Below are 18,438 nucleotides of genomic sequence, written 5' to 3' on the forward strand. Positions count from 1 at the left end.
GAATGAAATGAGTAAACTTTTTTCATTTCGTAAATGCTATGTTATGTTATTTAAGTCAACGAAATTTTTATATTTCTAAATGTTGAAAAATATCAGAAATTGTTCTAAGGACATCCGATTTTAATGAAATTTGGTATGCACAAAGAGGAGGTGTTGTCGAGTTTAGGTTTGGACCTTATAGGGGCCTGGCGGGGATCCTCAAATTAGGACACCTCGGCTATGTTAAATTTTTAAAACGATATATGTAACAAATTTAAGAGTTAACCTTATGGATGAAAATAATAGTGCTATGTAAATTTTCTAAAAGATGTTGAGTTTTCCCTAATTAATTTGTCACTTAAAAAACATTAGGTAGGCATGTTATATATCAATGGAAAGGTAATTTTGTCTATTTTTCAAAACTGTATATAATTTTTGAAAATTAAAAAATTCGCGGAATACTTTTTGTAAAAAAAATTAAAAAATGTTTTTTATTCAGTTTTTGCGAAGATACAATTTTTTCAAATTGCAATAAAAATTTTATTTATGAATATTTTTTTAATGAAATTTTACAGTTAGGTATATTTTTTTACTCAAAATCCAAAATTAAATAAAAATTTCGAATTTTCTTATTAGAAATCCCGGAATTCCCAAAAAAGTTTTAAAAAATCCCAAAAATGGGATTTTTTGGTTTTTTGCCTATTATATCCATACCAGGGGCGGGGTTATCGAAACCCGTTACAAAATGATTAAGAACATATTGGGTCATATAAAACAGGTCACTATAATTTGATATCGACTATGCGATTTGAGAATTTTTGCTCAAAATTGAATTTTCCATAAAAAATAGGGTTTTTTTGGATGGACCTGGTCCCCTCGGTATCAAAAATTTTTAGGTTTTGTTTCATTTATCGTACTTTATGTAAAGTCAGCTTTCCAAAAAGTATAAATTCTATATACATCTTCTTAGAAACTTTTTAGATAACTTAAAAAGAAAAAGATACTTTTTTCCCAAAAAAATGACAAAAAATCGCCTTTTTTTATTTTTAAATTAAAATGCCTATAACTTTGGACTCAGTCATGATTTTTACATAATTCTTTCACTGCTTGATATATAAACTTGTTGTTAAGCGAATAAAAATGGCGAAAATCGGGAATATTTGGACCCGCTATTATCAAAAAACTAAAGTAAGGACGGTAAAAATTTTAAAATTTTAATTTTCAAATGCGAATATCTCCTAAACTATAAGAGATAATTTACTGCTACGACGACATTTTTTATAGTGCTCGATGAGGAGATTCTATATACGAAATTTTTTTTAAATCGGAACTCAAATGAAGAAATAGGATCGTTTTAAAAATTTAACATAGCCGAGGTGTACTAATTTGACCACCCCCCGCCGGGCCTCTGGTTGGCCTATTAGGTCCAAATTCAAAACCTAAACTCGACAACACCTCCTCTTTGTGCATACCAAATTTCATTAAAATCGGATTAACCGTTTAGAAGTTACCGAATTATTTCCCTCTTTTTTTTCCTATACCACTGTGCGCCGGTTAAAAAAGCTAGTAAAACATAAAATTTATAAAGATAATTATTTTTGTCCGATATCTGACATATAATTTGTATACCTACGGGGGTATGTTGGTTATTGATACACAAGGTAAAAATAGAAAATCGGCCATAAATCGGTTTAATATATATCTAACTAAAATGTATAGAAAACATAACTCTGAAAGCATAGTCCAAATTTCAAGCCGATACGATATATAGATCTCGAGATATATCACTTCAAAAATTAAAAACATACCCGGGTATGTAGGTATTGACATAACGGTTAAGCAATTTATTGACGAAAAACTTATTTTCTAAAAGATGATTTATATGGGGGATAGGAGCAAATGTGGACCGATCCCGATAAAATGGGCTGGAGAGATTTGTATTTAAATACATAATATTTGTCTGTGCTAAATTTAATTGCAATAACAGTGTTAATAAATGAATTGCGGATATTCAAGTCACTTTCTGAAGGGGGCTTTGTATGGGGGCTAGGGTTAAATGAAGTCCGATCATTTCGAAATTCGCCAAGGTTATGAAGGCTTGTCTAAAACTTAGTTGTGCGAACTTTTATTGAGATACACTTATATAATACATAATTATGAGCGCAAAAGCCCTTTTTGGGGGGTTCAGTTGTATGGGAGCTAGGTGAAATAATGAACCGATTTTAACCATTTTCAATAGACTTCGTCCTATTTGTTTTTTGGCTTCGCCAAAACAAATGTGTATTCAAAATTTCATCAAATTATCTTGAAAATTCCAACATGTACTTTAATAACAACAAAATCGACTCAGAAAGTGCTTCTGAGTCGATCGGTATACTTTAAGGTGGGTATAGACATTTTTTATAGTGCTCGATGAGGAGATTCTATATACGAAATTTTTTTTAAATCGGAACTCAAATGAAGAAATAGGATCGTTTTAAAAATTTAACATAGCCGAGGTGTACTAATTTGACCACCCCCCGCCGGGCCTCTGGTTGGCCTATTAGGTCCAAATTCAAAACCTAAACTCGACAACACCTCCTCTTTGTGCATACCAAATTTCATTAAAATCGGATTAACCGTTTAGAAGTTACCGAATTATTTCCCTCTTTTTTTTCCTATACCACTGTGCGCCGGTTAAAAAAGCTAGTAAAACATAAAATTTATAAAGATAATTATTTTTGTCCGATATCTGACATATAATTTGTATACCTACGGGGGTATGTTGGTTATTGATACACAAGGTAAAAATAGAAAATCGGCCATAAATCGGTTTAATATATATCTAACTAAAATGTATAGAAAACATAACTCTGAAAGCATAGTCCAAATTTCAAGCCGATACGATATATAGATCTCGAGATATATCACTTCAAAAATTAAAAACATACCCGGGTATGTAGGTATTGACATAACGGTTAAGCAATTTATTGACGAAAAACTTATTTTCTAAAAGATGATTTATATGGGGGATAGGAGCAAATGTGGACCGATCCCGATAAAATGGGCTGGAGAGATTTGTATTTAAATACATAATATTTGTCTGTGCTAAATTTAATTGCAATAACAGTGTTAATAAATGAATTGCGGATATTCAAGTCACTTTCTGAAGGGGGCTTTGTATGGGGGCTAGGGTTAAATGAAGTCCGATCATTTCGAAATTCGCCAAGGTTATGAAGGCTTGTCTAAAACTTAGTTGTGCGAACTTTTATTGAGATACACTTATATAATACATAATTATGAGCGCAAAAGCCCTTTTTGGGGGGTTCAGTTGTATGGGAGCTAGGTGAAATAATGAACCGATTTTAACTATTTTCAATAGACTTCGTCCTATTTGTTTTTTGGCTTCGCCAAAACAAATGTGTATTCAAAATTTCATCAAATTATCTTGAAAATTCCAACATGTACTTTAATAACAACAAAATCGACTCAGAAAGTGCTTCTGAGTCGATCGGTATACTTTAAGGTGGGTATAGTACTAATATTTTAATGCGTTACAAACATCAGCACAAACGCATAATACCCTTCCCACTATAGCGGCGTAGGGTATAAACAACAAAAAAAGTAAGAACCAGCAACTCCAACAACAAACAAAATTTAAAGAAAATAACTTTAAAAGAAATTAACAATAACATTGAAGAGGTTTACGCAAATCTAGTAGATTTCAAGCCAGTGGAAACATAGTTTTAGGAATACAAAAAAGTTACCCAAATAATTTTACTTATTAAAATATCCACATCTTCCTCTAATTAAAAAATTTTCGGAATTTGTTATTGGTAAATGGAAAATGTGTGCTGGAATTATTCAAAATCATTATTTTATTTGAAAAGCTTGAAGTTTTGGTGGATAATTTTCTAAAAGTATAAAAAGATATTGAAAGATTAATTCATCCATATTTTATATGAACAATGATTTATATGCATCGTTTGAGAGGTCTACCTATATAAGATTTGCAAAAGTGCTGTCTTTCAGGACACTCCAATGAGTAGTCAAATAGTAATCAAATACATACATACTATATGATACCCTACACCAGTTATGAATATTAAATGTGATTTATTTTTCATAATAAAGCATTTATCTTCTGAAAGAGGCTTTATATGGGGGCTAGGGGCAAATATGAACCAAGCCTGATAAAATTGTGTGAATATATTTATATGTATATAATATTTTATTGTGCTGAATTTCATCGCGATATTTGTGTTTATAAGTTAATTTTGGACATTCAAGTAATTGTTCCGATACATTTAAGCAATTTATGGATGAAAAACTAATTTTCTGAAACAGGCTTTATATGGGAGATAGGGGCAAATATGGACCAAATTTGCCCCTAGCAAATTTGTTAATATATTTATATTTACATAATATTTTATTGTGCTGAATTTTATCGCGATATTTTTTTATACCCACCATCACAAAAGATGGGGGGTATATTGATTTTGTCATTCCGTTTGTAACACATCGAAATATTGGTCATAGACCCATAAAAGTATATATATTCCGGGTCCTTATTAAATTCTAAGACGATCTAGCCATGTCCGTCCGTCTGTCCGTCCGTCTGTCTTTTGAAATCACGATAGGGACCACACGAGAGGAGCTAGACAGTTGAAATTTTGCATAAATATTCTTTAAGGTTTGTTTGGTATTGAAAATGGGCAATATCGGTCCACTTTTTCGGATATCCCCCATACAAATGGACCTCCAAAAAACAGTTTTAACTGCTTTAGAAGTACGAGTATAGCGATGAAATTCGACTTAACTATGTTTAATATGAGCCAAAATCTTTCTACTAATTTTTTTGAGGATCGGTCCAAAATTGACCCTACCCCCCATATAAGGTCCCCTTTAGAAAATGACTTTAACACTCATTACTGTCCCAAAAATGCGAGTATAGCGATGAAATTCGGTATAAGTAAGTTTCTTACGAACCAAAGCCTCTCTACCAATTTTTTTAGGATCGGCCGATAAATGACCCTACCCCCCATATAAGGTCCCCTTTAGAAAATGACTTTAACACTCATTACTGGCCCAAAAATGCGAGTATAGCGATGAAATTCGGTACAAGTACGTTTCTTACAAACCTTAACCTCTCTGCCAATTTTTTTTTAGGATCGGCCCATAAATGATCCTACCCTCCCTATATAAGGTCCCCTTCAGAAAATGACTTTAACACTCATTACTGACCCAAAAATGCGAGTATAGCGATGAAATTCGGTTTAAGTAAGTTTCTTACGAACCAAAACCTCTCTGCTAATTTTTTTTAGGATCGGCCCAAAAATGACCCTACCCCCCCTAATAAAGTCCCCTTTAGAAAATGGCTTTAACATTCATTACTGGCCCAAAAATGCGAATATAGCGATGAAATTCGGTATTAGTAAGTTTCTTACAAACCTAAACCTCTCTACCCCCCATATAAGGTACCCCCCTTCAGAAAATTACTTTAACACTCATTACTGGCCAAAATCCCCTTCAGAAAATTACTTAAACAATCATTAATGGCTTAATAATATGAGTTATGAAATACGGTTATGAAATTCGCTCCGAATTTCATGCGGAATGTGTCGGTAATTCACCCTACCCCATATAAGCCCCCTTTATAATATTACATTAACGCTGATTACTGGCATAAAAAAGCGAGTACAGCGATGATATTCAATGTAAACGAGTTTTATATAAACCAAAATCGATCTACAAAAAGTTATAAGGATAGGTCAACAATTTACCATACCCCTCATATAAGATCCTCTTTAGAAAATTTTATGAAGTTCAGAAAATTACTAGTACAGCGATGAAAACCGACATAAAAAAGTTTATACTTAGGAACATAATTCTTCATTCCAAATTTAATGAGGACTGATCTATAACTGACCCTAGCCCCTATAAACGGTTGCCTTCATGTAAGAGTTTTGGTTATTAAAATACGAGTTTTCCTTATTTAAAATACGAGTATTGCGCTGAAAATTGGCATAAACAAGTTCTATACAAACGAAATCTATGTACAAAATTTTATTGGTTCATAATTGACGCATATAAAGGTCCTCTTCAGAAAATTACTCATACGCTCACGGTTTAAAAATTGAACTAATATATTTGATTTTTAAAAATTAATATTTTGTTTGTTTGTTAAAAAGGGCTCGGTCCATAATTGACTTAAGCCATATTCCAAATATCACCCTGATGTTTATAGGGGAGCATTCCTTTTACGGCATACGGTTTGATGGTGGGTATATGAGATTCGGCACAGCCGAATATAACACTCTTACTTGTTATAAGTTAATTTTGGACATTCAAGTAATTTTCTGAAGGGGACTTTGTATGGGAGCTAGGGTCAAATGAATCCCGATCTCTATGAAATTTGGCAAGGTCATCAAGGCTCGTATAAAACTTAGTTGTGCCGCTTTTGATCAATATATACCCCTCACCACCATAGTGGGGAGGGTATTATACGTTTGTGCTGATGTTTGTAACGCACAAATATATTGGTCCTACACCCACCTTAAAGTATACCGATCGAATCACTTTCTGAGTCGATTAAGCCATGTCCGTCCGTCCGTCTGTCCGGCTGGCTGTCCATGTAAACCTTGTGCGCAAGGTACATTTCGCAATTTTCAAGATATATAATAAAATTTGAACCATACGTGTTTTTTGGCCCACCGACGAAGCCTACTGAAAATGCTTGAAATTGGTCCATTATTTCACCTAGCCCCCATACAACCCTATCCCCCGAAAAGGCTTTGAGTTCATAATTATGTTAAATATTGTTGTATCTGTACAAAAATTGGGAGAACTTAGTTCTATATACGTCTTAATAATACTACCGATTTTCGTAATTATCGAACATTATTTGACCCTAGCCCCCATACAAAGTCCCCTTCAGAAAATGACTTGAAATTCAATAATTCACTAATAAACACTAGTATTACGATGAAATCCAGCATACATAACTTTAATGTAAACGTACAGCTATGTACCAAAATGTATAAGGGTAGGCCCCCATATTTGTTTGTTTGTTTGGACTTTATAGACTGCTAAACGGATGGACCGATTTTCCTGAAATTTTCACAGTGTCTTCCTGTGTGTCTGGAAGGAACTATAGGCTACTTTTTATTTTAAAATTTCATGTGGGCAAAGAGCCACGCTCACATACGTAATAAGTATTTAAAATGACATATCTCAGAAACTGCAACAGCTAGAGTTCTAAAATTTTGTATGGACAACTTTGACATTCACATGAACATATGGCCCCTCCCATATAAAGAAAATATTAAATTAGTATATCTGAGAAAATATAACAGCTAAAGTCATCCAATTTTTCGGAGCCACTTTAGTATCAATATGAATATTTAGGACAAAAAACAAGCGGACTAGCAAATGGGGGCGTGGCACCTCCCATATGAATTAAATAAAAAAATAGTTTATTTTGGAAACTATTGGAGCTGGAATCTTTAAATTTTGCACGAAGCTCTTTAACAACTATGTGAACATTTTGGGGGAACTATAGGCTACTTTTTATTTTAAAAATTTATGCGGGCAAAGTGCTACGCCCACATACATAATAAGTATTTAAAATCACATATCTCAGAAACTGCAAAAGCTAGAGTCGTCAAATTTTGTATGGACAACTTTGACATCCACATGAACATATGGGGGCAATATGGACGGACTAGCTATAGTGAGCGTGGCTCTCCCATATAAAGAAAATCTTAAATTAGTATATCTGAGAAAATATAACAGCTGGATTTTTCGGAGCCACTTTAGTATCAACATGAATACTTAGGACAAAAAAATAGCGGAATAGCAATAGGGGGCGTGGTACTCCCATATGAATTAAATACAAAAAATCGTTTATTGGGGAAACTATAGAAGCTGGAATCTTTAAATTTTAGCATCTATGTGAACATTTTGGAGGAAAAATTGGCGGAGTAGCAATATGGGCCGTGGTACCCCCCATATGAATTAAATAAAAAATTCATTTATCTGGGAAACTATTAGATCTAAAATCCTCAAATTTTGCACGAAGAACTTTGACATTCATTTTAATATTTGGGTAATAAATTGGCGGACTAGCAATATGGGAAGTAGCACTTCTCATATGAATTAAATACAAAAATTCGTTTATCTAGAAACTATTAGAGGTAGAATCTTAAAATTAACACAAAAGTGAACATTTGGAAGTAAAATATGCGGACATTCATTTGGGGTTCTTGGAACCTTTCATATGAATTAAATAAAAAAATTTGTATATCTGAGAAACTTGCGCTAACAACCCTGACATGTGAATATTTGAATTTAGAATCCTACAATTTTGCAGAAAGAATTTTCACATTTATGTGAACATGGGAGGTACCATATCCCTATTGTGGACTATCAAAAGGGGCTATGGTACCTCCCATATGGATTAAAATAAAAATTTGTATAACTGGGAAACTAACAGAACTAGAATCTTCAAAAATCAAAAAGTGCGGTTTTTATTTATACTGTTTTTAGGGTAGCAAAGCACACTGGGTATAGCTAGTAAATTTATATTTTTGATATAAAATCGATTTGTATGAAAAATATGAATGATTACGGATCTTTATTGTTTTCTCGAATTGAGAGTTATTTAAAGTAAATTTTTAAAGAGTAATATACATAAATGGAAAATTTAAGGGGCGATATGAATGATTTTCTAGATTGATTTGTAGATTTAAGTTTAAAATTCGAATTTTTGTGAAAAATGAATGAATATATTATATATTCTATTTTAGTAGCTGCATACAAAAGTGGCATCGTAGACATTCATAGGAAACTACATCCGATTCTCTTTTAAAATTGTTTATTTCTGAGGATATACAGCAGATTACAGATTTTAAAATAAAAGTTTTCCGATGGAAATTATAAGTGATAGGTAATATATACGGATCTACAATAATATAACTTTGATAATAAATTTCCTACATCCGATTCTGTTTTAAAATAGTTTTTTTGAGGATATACAGCGGATTACAGATTTTGAAATAAGAATAGTTTTCTACAACCGATTTTACGCTTTAAATGAAAAACTATTTTTGATAATAACTTAAATTGATTACAGATTTTTATTTTACCTAATCGAAAAGTAAGTTAAGGACCTACAAACATTTTAGAGTTTTCAAATAAAAATAAATTTTTTCTCATATACTATAAGAAGTATATATTTTACCTAATCGAAAAGTAAGTTAAGGACCTACAAACATTTTAGAGTTTTCAAATAAAAATACATTTTTTCTCATATACTATAAGAAGTATATATAATAATCATTATAAAAGTAACAAAAAATGGACGGAAAAAGGTCATTGCATTTCATTAAGATCACAACAGGCCCGAAATTAGAAATTTGGTTTTATAGCTGTTATTCTAAAAGTGAACATAAAAATGTGCGTAGCATCCAATCAATATCATATAAAGTCACTTTTAACTTCTGAGGTTAGACCTATTAATATGACGAATTTTATGTAAATCGGTTTAGTAATTATATAGTGAAAGAGTCTCATATACATACAATATTTTTTATTATATATTATACGTTTTGAAGATGTAATGTGTCGCACTATTCATTCCACAACATTCATTATAACAGATTTCATGCAAATCGGATTAGTACTTTATGCTTGAACGAAAATTTACCAAAAGTTGGCGTAAAAAGGGGCGTGGCGTGCGATTCAATCATGATTTTATATAGCCTATTGTTCCACTTTAGAATAGAACTATTAGTGTTCTAAATTTCAAGTAAACCGGTTCAGTAAGTAGTTTGGCCGTGAAAGCGTAACTAACAGACAGTCTCTTTCATATAATTATAGGATAGTATATAGGTAAGGATAGTTTTATAAAAAGTGGGCATAGAAGAGGGCGGGGCATCGTATCAAGATTTTATATATAGCCTATAGTTCTTTCCGAGCTTATACCTATCGGTATGCAAAATTTCAGGTAAATCGGTTTAGTAGTTTTTGTATATTGTGATTGCAAAATTGTTATAATAGTTTTACAAAAACTGGGCGTAAAAAAGGGCGTGGCATCCGATCATGATCTTATATAGCCTATTGTTCTTTTTGGGTTTAGACCTATTAGCGGTCAAAATTTCATGTAGTTTCAGTAGTTTTGCCGTGAAAGCGTAACAAACAAACACACAAACGAACAGTCTGTGTGTGCTTTGCTACACTAAAATAAAAAAACACTACGATTTTGAAGATTCTAACTATGTATAATAGTTTTCAGATATACATTTTTTACATATTGGGGATGCCACGCAAATTATTGCAAGTTCTCCAATTTTTCTAAGCGTTAATTTAGAGTTTAATGTAACCTATGAAAAATTTGAATAATATAATAGTTTCCCAGATATACGAAATTTTGTTTTTAATTCATATTTTCATTTATTCGAACGATTAATCGCCAAAAATTGATCGATTAACCGATCGACGATTAATCGTTTGAATACCCTAATATATAGTAAATATATCTTTTTCTGAAAAGTTCGTATTTCTTGTCAATAATCTATTATAAACAAAAATATAAAATTAAGAAACCCGAATCAACGAATATTTTATCCAAATGGTACGCAACGAAAACAAACAAAATTACGCCCAAATTGTACAGTGCTGCCAAGTTAAACAAAAAATAGCACAATAGTTAATGTAGGATTATTATTTGTTTATACAAATCACAATATTATTAATGGTTTTTAAGGATTAAGTGTGCTTTAACTGTTGTTTACGCGTTTTTTTTTTTTCATTTGTAATTATTTATTCATAATGGAATAATAATGTGAAGTCAATTCTACAAAAACAATAAAAGTTGTATACTTATGTCAAAAAGTGCATATGTTGCCAGAGCGGTCTTTTTAATATATACCGTAAATAAAGAAAATCCCACATGCGCGAAATTTCACTACATAAAACAAATATATACATATTACATTTAAAATATGTGTATATACATCTGAATTTGCTACAAATACACCACTTATTATCGTGAAGAAGGCATTATAATACATTAAATAATTGTTTTTTAATTATACTATATACATATGTAATCAATTCAATTGCCAAAAAAGTATACTATTAGACTAAAAATATAATGGAAATGTGGAAATTTTGTTTTTTATTACTACAATTTTAACAGTTTTTTAAAGATATAAACGATTACTCATTTAATTACAAATTTAAATTATTTTGATATACTGAAAATTAATTAATCCCTATGTAAATTAATGATTTTTTATGCATTTGGCAACTAGAAATGGTGCATTTGTTGTATACAACTTTCATTCTTCTTCTATTGACACTTTCCTCAAGTGAGATCGTCATTCATTGGAAAAGTCAACCGTAAACATGTTTCTTAATTGTGGTCTTTACTAAAGTATTTTGTATAATAAAGCGTGAGGTCAATACCACGGGTAGACTTCGCATTCTACATTTTTTATGAGATCGTTAATAAAAAATAATCAAAAGAACCGATCGATGTCCGAACAGTCAAATAAGAGGTGATCAGGCGACTGAACTTCACCACACGAGCAAATATTGCTTACGACAATGTTTATTTTTTAAACATGATCTAAACATCTCGTGTGGATCAGCATACATGTAATATATCTTGGAAGAGTGGAACCACTGATTGAGAGTCACCGCCACAAGATCAACATACTCATTGCCCTCAATTCCCATGTGATTGGATATCCATAAAAATTGTATGTATCTTAAATTAAAAAACTTTGCCCAAATCTTATATATCAGAAGACTAGTCCGGCTGTTAGTGAACGATTGTATAGCCCGCAAAACCGACATACTGTCGGAAATAACCACAAACTACCACAGTTCCACTAGGCGCAATGCCTCGAAGACTGCCACAGCTTCTGCCGTAAACACAGATTGGGATTGGGTTAAAAACGAAACATGCTTCAATATCTTGATCCGGAAACCATTCACCGCTTCCCAGAAATCCGGGGGCCTTTGAGCCGTCGGTATATAACCTACGATATAAAGCAAGTTTATCCAATGCCTAGTGCTCAAAAGTTACTTTTTATCCTGGCTTTATCAATTGGGAGATATTTCACAATGGGTGTTAGAAAAAGTTATTTGAGGAATACAGAATACATTGGATGAACACTAGTCTCAAACATATCATGGGAAAAATACTTGTTAAGAAATGTTGTGATGTATGTGGACCTGTCTTTGTTATTTGACAATTGAATAATAATATGGCGAGCAGGGTGGCGCTTATCGGCCACGATCTTGTTGATCGTGCCATCAGCCATAAATGCAAGTCGATGTGGCAGCTATATTACATTAGCCATTTGCTCCAGAACCAGGGTATTGCCCCTTAAGCTATCCTCAGACATTTTCACTGTACTCTCTCAAGCCTTAACATATAAGACGCTGGACAGTCAAGAAGTGTATAGCTATGTACTCCAAGATCCATCAAACCGAGCGTGGTAAGTACTTGCATCAAATGCCATCATCGTTTAAAATAATTAGTTATAATGCTAATAAAGAATTGAAAATCATTACTTTTCCATGTAATTTTTTTTCTGGGAGGTGCTACTGGTGCAATAATGGGACATAAAGTTTTAAGTTTAAATGATGAAACAGAACACGACCGCAAAAAAGCAAAAACATTGTTAAAACGACATTCGCCCATAATTAAAGCTACGGCAGATATTCTTATATTTCTTTTATTTTCGTTGCATATTTACATGGTAATGAAATATGGTAAGCCCCAGTTCTGTTTCATCATTAAGCCTTAAACTATGACAAGATACTTGTTTATCTGTAAAAGAATATCAGTTATTGTTAATTGTTGCTAAAAAAAACTGTTATGTCTTTCTTTATGTTTCAATAGGCACAAAATTTGTTTCCTTTTCTGAAAAATTTTAAATTGAGTCACTTTTGAATAAGGTATGCGATATGTACATATATTTTAGTTGTTCAACAGTATACTTACAGTTCATATCAATTTGTACTACGGACTCCACAGGTGTTGCCCGAGGGTGATTGTTAGCCTTACATGTTATTCTGGAATTTAGATCTGCTCTACTAAGAGGTCCTATTGTTATTTCGCTCTGTACATATCTTTGACCTGGAACATAATTCATCTGCGAGTCAATAAGAACTTCATCTCTATACCAGCTTATTTTAGGAGAAGGTTTTCCTGTAAACATTTGTGTAATAAAAATACAATGTTAATTAATCTTTGAGTTCTTAATATTTTATTAACTTAATTTATAAATCTGTTTAAACACTAACGTTTGTATTTATAAAAAAATATTATTTTGCTTTTAAAGCTCACAATACACAGTGGTATAGGAAAAAAAAGAGGGAAATAATTCGGTAACTTCTAAACGGTTAATCCGATTTTAATGAAATTTGGTATGCACAAAGAGGAGGTGTTGTCGAGTTTAGCTTTTGAATTTGGACCTTATAGGCCAACCAGGGGCCCGGCGGGGGGTTCTCAAATTAGGACACCTCGGCTATGTTAAATTTTTAAAACGATCCTATATCTTCATTTGAGTTCCGATTTAAAACAAATTTCGTATATAGAATCTCCTCATCGAGCACTATAAAAAGCAGTAAATTATCTCTAATAGTTTAGGAGATATTCGCATTTGAAAATTAAAATTTTAAAATTTTTACCGTCCTTACTTTAGTTTTTTCATAATAGCGGGTCCAAATATTCCCGATTTTCGCCATTTTTTTTATTCGCTTAACAACAAGTTTATATATCAAGCAGTGAACGAATTAATTAAAAATCATAACTGAGTCCAAAGTTATAGGCATTTTAATTTAAAAAATTAAAAAAAGGCGATTTTTTGTCATTTTTTTGGGAAAAAGTATCTTTTTCTTTTTAAGTTATCTAAAAAGTTTCTAAGAAGATGTATATAGAATTTATACTTTTTGGAAAGCTGACTTTACATAAAATACGATAAATGAAACAAAACCTAAAAATTTTTGATACCGAGGAGACCAGGTCCATCCAAAAAAACCCTATTTTTTATGGAAAATTCAATTTTGAGCAAAAATTCTCAAATCGCATAGTCGATATCAAATTATAGTGACCTGTTTTATATGACCCAATATGTTCTTAATCATTTTGTAACGGGTTTCGATAACCCCGCCCCTGGTATGGATATAATAGGCAAAAAACCAAAAAATCCCATTTTTGGGATTTTTTAAAACTTTTTTGGGAATTCCGGAATTTCTAATAAGAAAATTCGAAATTTTTATTTAATTTTGGATTTTGAGTAAAAAAATCTACCTAACTGTAAAATTCATCAAAAATTATTCATAAATAAAATTTTTATTGCAATTTGAAAAATGTGTATCTTCGCAAAAACTGAATAAAAAACATTTTTTAATTTTTTTTAAAAAAAAGTATTCCGCAAATTTTTTAATTTTCAAAAATTATATACAGTTTTGAAAAATGGACAAAATTACCTTTCCATTGATATATAACATGCCTACCTAATGTTTTTTAAATGACAAATTAATTAGGGAAAACTCAACATCTTTTAGAGAATTTACCTAGTACTATTGTTTTCATCCATACATTTGTTAGGCATGTTTTACTACCTAAATTTTTAAAGCCACTTTTTACGATTAATCTTTTATTCTTTATCCCTAAAAAATTTCACTGCTTGATATATAAACTTGTTTTTAAGCGAATAAAAAAATGGCGAAAATCGGGAATATATTGTCAAAAAACTAAAGTAAGGACGGTAAAAATTTAAAAATTTTAAATTTCAAATGCGAATATCTCCTAAACTATAAGAGATAATTTACGAAATTTGTTTTAAATCGGAACTCAAATGAAGAAATAGGATCGTTTTAAAAATTTAACATAGCCGAGGTGTACTAATTTGACCACCCCCCGCCGGGCCCCTGGTTGGCCTATAAGGTCCAAATTCAAACCTAAACTCGACAACACCTCCTCTTTGTGCATACCAAATTTCATTAAAATCGGATTAACCGTTTAGAAGTTACCGAATTATTTCCCTCTTTTTTTTTTCCTATACCACTGTGTGTTGTAGAACATTTATTAAGAAAATCACGTCAGAGAGGATCCTTTCCCTCTTTAATGATGTTTTGCAAAAACATTTTTCAAAAACACATATTTTGACCGATTACGGAAAAATATTAATAAAAAAATATATATTTCTCAAATTTCATAAAACTACAAAAAATGTAGCAAAGGAACGCATAATAAGCCGTTTTTGCACATTTAGTTTGAATTTCTTTTATATGTTTTCCCTCTAGGGGTGGACTTTCGAATACACATATCTCTGAAACTAAAAAATCATCGTCGAAAATATTTTTACTTAAGAACGAAAAAAAATCAGACATAATACATCCCAGCAAAATCTTTGCTTACAATGATTACCATTAAGTACTTCATTAATGACTTACTTTGTAGGTAAAGTTAAAAAAAAATCAAAATAAAGAAACAAACAAAAATAAAACAGTTACTTTTTCTGTTTTTTTTCCTTTTTTGTGCACACGATATCAAATGTCTATTTTTAGACAAACAGAAAATAAAATAGTATTTGTGTGTGAAAACTATTATTTGACGCACAATAAAACAACAAAGCAGTGGTGTAGTAAGAGTAGCATTCAACTGGTACACGGAAGGTATTGAGTTCAACCCCAGTCTGTGTCGACTTTTTATTTTTATTTTTTCATAAATATTCTATAAATAACTCTACTAAAAAACAACTTATTTCCAACCAAATAATATTGACTTACTTTTGGAACATCTCAAACAAAAATAAGTACTTTTTCTAGTAGAATTGTAAGCACTTTACTCGATGAGTTTTGGTGATTTTTCTAGTGAATTTGTAAGCAAATATTTTGCTGGGATAATACATATTTCAGAAAGCTTAATCAGAAATGTTTTTGCTTGAGCACACTGAAAATAATCCATCGTAATATTTACAAAAATTTCGTGTATAATTCGAAATATTACTTAATAAAACCCTTTTATATTTTTACGAAAGTACGAAAACCTTTCGTAATATTTTTTCATAAATTTTAGCGAAATTAAACAAAATAATATTAAGTATATTATCATTAGATAAAACTACAACATTTTTATAAAATTTAAGAAAAAGTATAATATAATTGACGCACTATTTTCATAAAAAAAATTAAAAATTCGTGTGGAGAATAATTTTTAACTAATATTAGAAAAATAATTTTAAAATTAACAAAAATGTTTGCATAAATTAATATTTCGTAAATTTTACCATATTTATTAAAAATTCACTGTTTTCAATTTATGTAAATTATTTTTTTTTATTTTGCATTATACTAAAATATTTCGTACAATTTCGTATATGTATATTAGGCATGGATTTTTTTCAGTGTATAGACAATAATTAGTATTTACTCCCAAAAGTAGGAATTTTGTCTCTTTTTCATCCACATACCCATTCTTGTCCCTTCTTATCCAAGTTTTGGAAAAGCATATAGTATATCACACCATACACCTATATATCGAACTATGTTTCAAATTTAGTGTAATTAAAAACATTATGCACACGCTACAGGTCGCAATTTGCAAGATAATTTGATGAATTTGGCACATACTCTTCCAAGGACGAATCCTATTGAAAATGGTTAAAATCGGACCATTATTTTGCATAGCCCCCATACAATCGCACCCCCGAATATGGCTTTTGAGCTCATAAATATGTTAAATGTTCTTGTATCACACCAAAAATCTGCAAAACTAAGTTTTTTATAAGTTTTAATGACAGTGCTGAGTTTCGCAATGATTGGTCCTCATTTGATCACATCCCCCATATAATGTCCCCTTAATAAAAGTACTTGATGGTTCAAATTCACTTATAAACACTAATATTACGGCGATATTCTACATAAATAACTTTAATGTAGACGTTAATCCCTTTACCAAAATTCATAGGGATAGGCCCCTATTAACCACCTACCCCATATAACCCTCTTTCAGAAAATCCAATATGTCAATAAATTGTTAAAATATTTCTGAAATAAAGTAAAAATTAATTTAAATGTTTTATTATTAAAAACATAATCAACATTTGTAACGTAATCACTGATGTAGGGCATCATATCGTAAGCCATGATCAACTATAAATTTTTACTTGTTTATTTATTTGGTTTATTTATTCACTGCAGTAATTTGAATTGTCTGAAAATATGCATTTATTGAGTCTCTTTACGTAGTAAATACAGATTTCCCTTTTTTATCGGTTTTTTCCCCTAAGGGTGGGAGTTCTAAATATATGAACATATGTCTGAGACTATCAAAATCATAGTTTATAATATTTTGGCTTCAGAATAGAAAAAATTGTTCTTAAAGCACAAAAGTACTAATTTTGTCAGATTTTTAGCCATTTTTAGCCATTTAGCCATTTGGCCTATTTTTTTGTCCCCTTCCGGTCCAATTTTCGCAACGGCACTTTATTAATTTATATTTCTAACAAATTAAGTAGTTTAATCGAAAATGATTTTGCTTAAGGATAGACAAAATCAGTATTTACTATCAATAGTACTCATTTTGCCCGTTTTTCACCCATTTTACCCCCTTTTTGCCCCCTCCTAGTCCAAGTTCTGAGAAAATATATAGCCTATAACACTCTCCAAGTATAGATCTAACCATGAAGAAAATCGGTCCAGCCGCTTAGGCGTGATTGACGAACAAACAAACAAACAAACGAACAGACTTACAAAGAGATTTATAATGTATATTAGGATATTTGTTAAACATATTTAACACAACATTTAATTAACAAATATTTAAAAAGTAAACAAAATAATAGAAACAACATTTAAGAATCACGCACGCCTTTTGAGTCTCCATCTAAACGTTCATTATTTTACGAATGGCATTAAAAAATGGAGAAAAAACCCTGCAACATGACCCCTCAGCTAAAAGTGCTCTAACACATAAACAAGCTTTGACCAAATTTTGACGTGTTGCCATCACCCTTTAAAACATAAATAAAATCTGTAGAAAATCGCGAAGTTCTTTATAAGTTAAACAAAATGCTTACATTTAAAAAGTTTCGCATGTTACTTAAAGCGTATAATGCGAAAAATGCATTTATGGACCTACATTAATACACCAGGAAAATTATATAGCTTTCCCTTAGCATGTCAGATATTGGAGGTCAAAGGTTACATGAGTCGTATGCATTTTAATGTTTTTATAATTTCTATGGAGAATTAAATTTCCTACATTTTGATTGAACAATATTTTTGCATATCATTAGTTGCTTTCGAGCTATAGTGCATTATTTTCCATTGCACTAATATTTGCAAATCTTAATATATATTGTACTAATAACAAACTTGTCATAATTTTTACGTTATTCATAAGCAGTTAATATATGCTTATAAAGTGTTACACGTTTTATCTCGTACTCGCTC

At 31.1% G+C, this 18,438-nt stretch overlaps 1 protein-coding gene across 1 annotated transcript in view; it reads right to left on the minus strand.

Annotated features, from left to right (window-relative positions):
- LOC119600063 (nephrin-like) overlaps positions 1-18,438 on the minus strand; it is a 279,877-nt gene that overhangs the window by 78,078 nt on the left and 183,361 nt on the right. The window contains exon 6 of the mRNA XM_037950088.1: positions 12,977-13,183. Coding sequence (XP_037806016.1) covers positions 12,977-13,183 — 207 coding nt within the window. The remainder of the gene's footprint in view (positions 1-12,976; positions 13,184-18,438) is intronic.

Source organism: Lucilia sericata, unplaced genomic scaffold, assembly GCF_015586225.1.
Source record: "Lucilia sericata isolate MDLA Ls3-8-SP2 unplaced genomic scaffold, ASM1558622v1 Contig000103F_arrow, whole genome shotgun sequence".
In the NCBI taxonomy this organism is placed as follows: Eukaryota; Metazoa; Arthropoda; class Insecta; order Diptera; family Calliphoridae; genus Lucilia; species Lucilia sericata.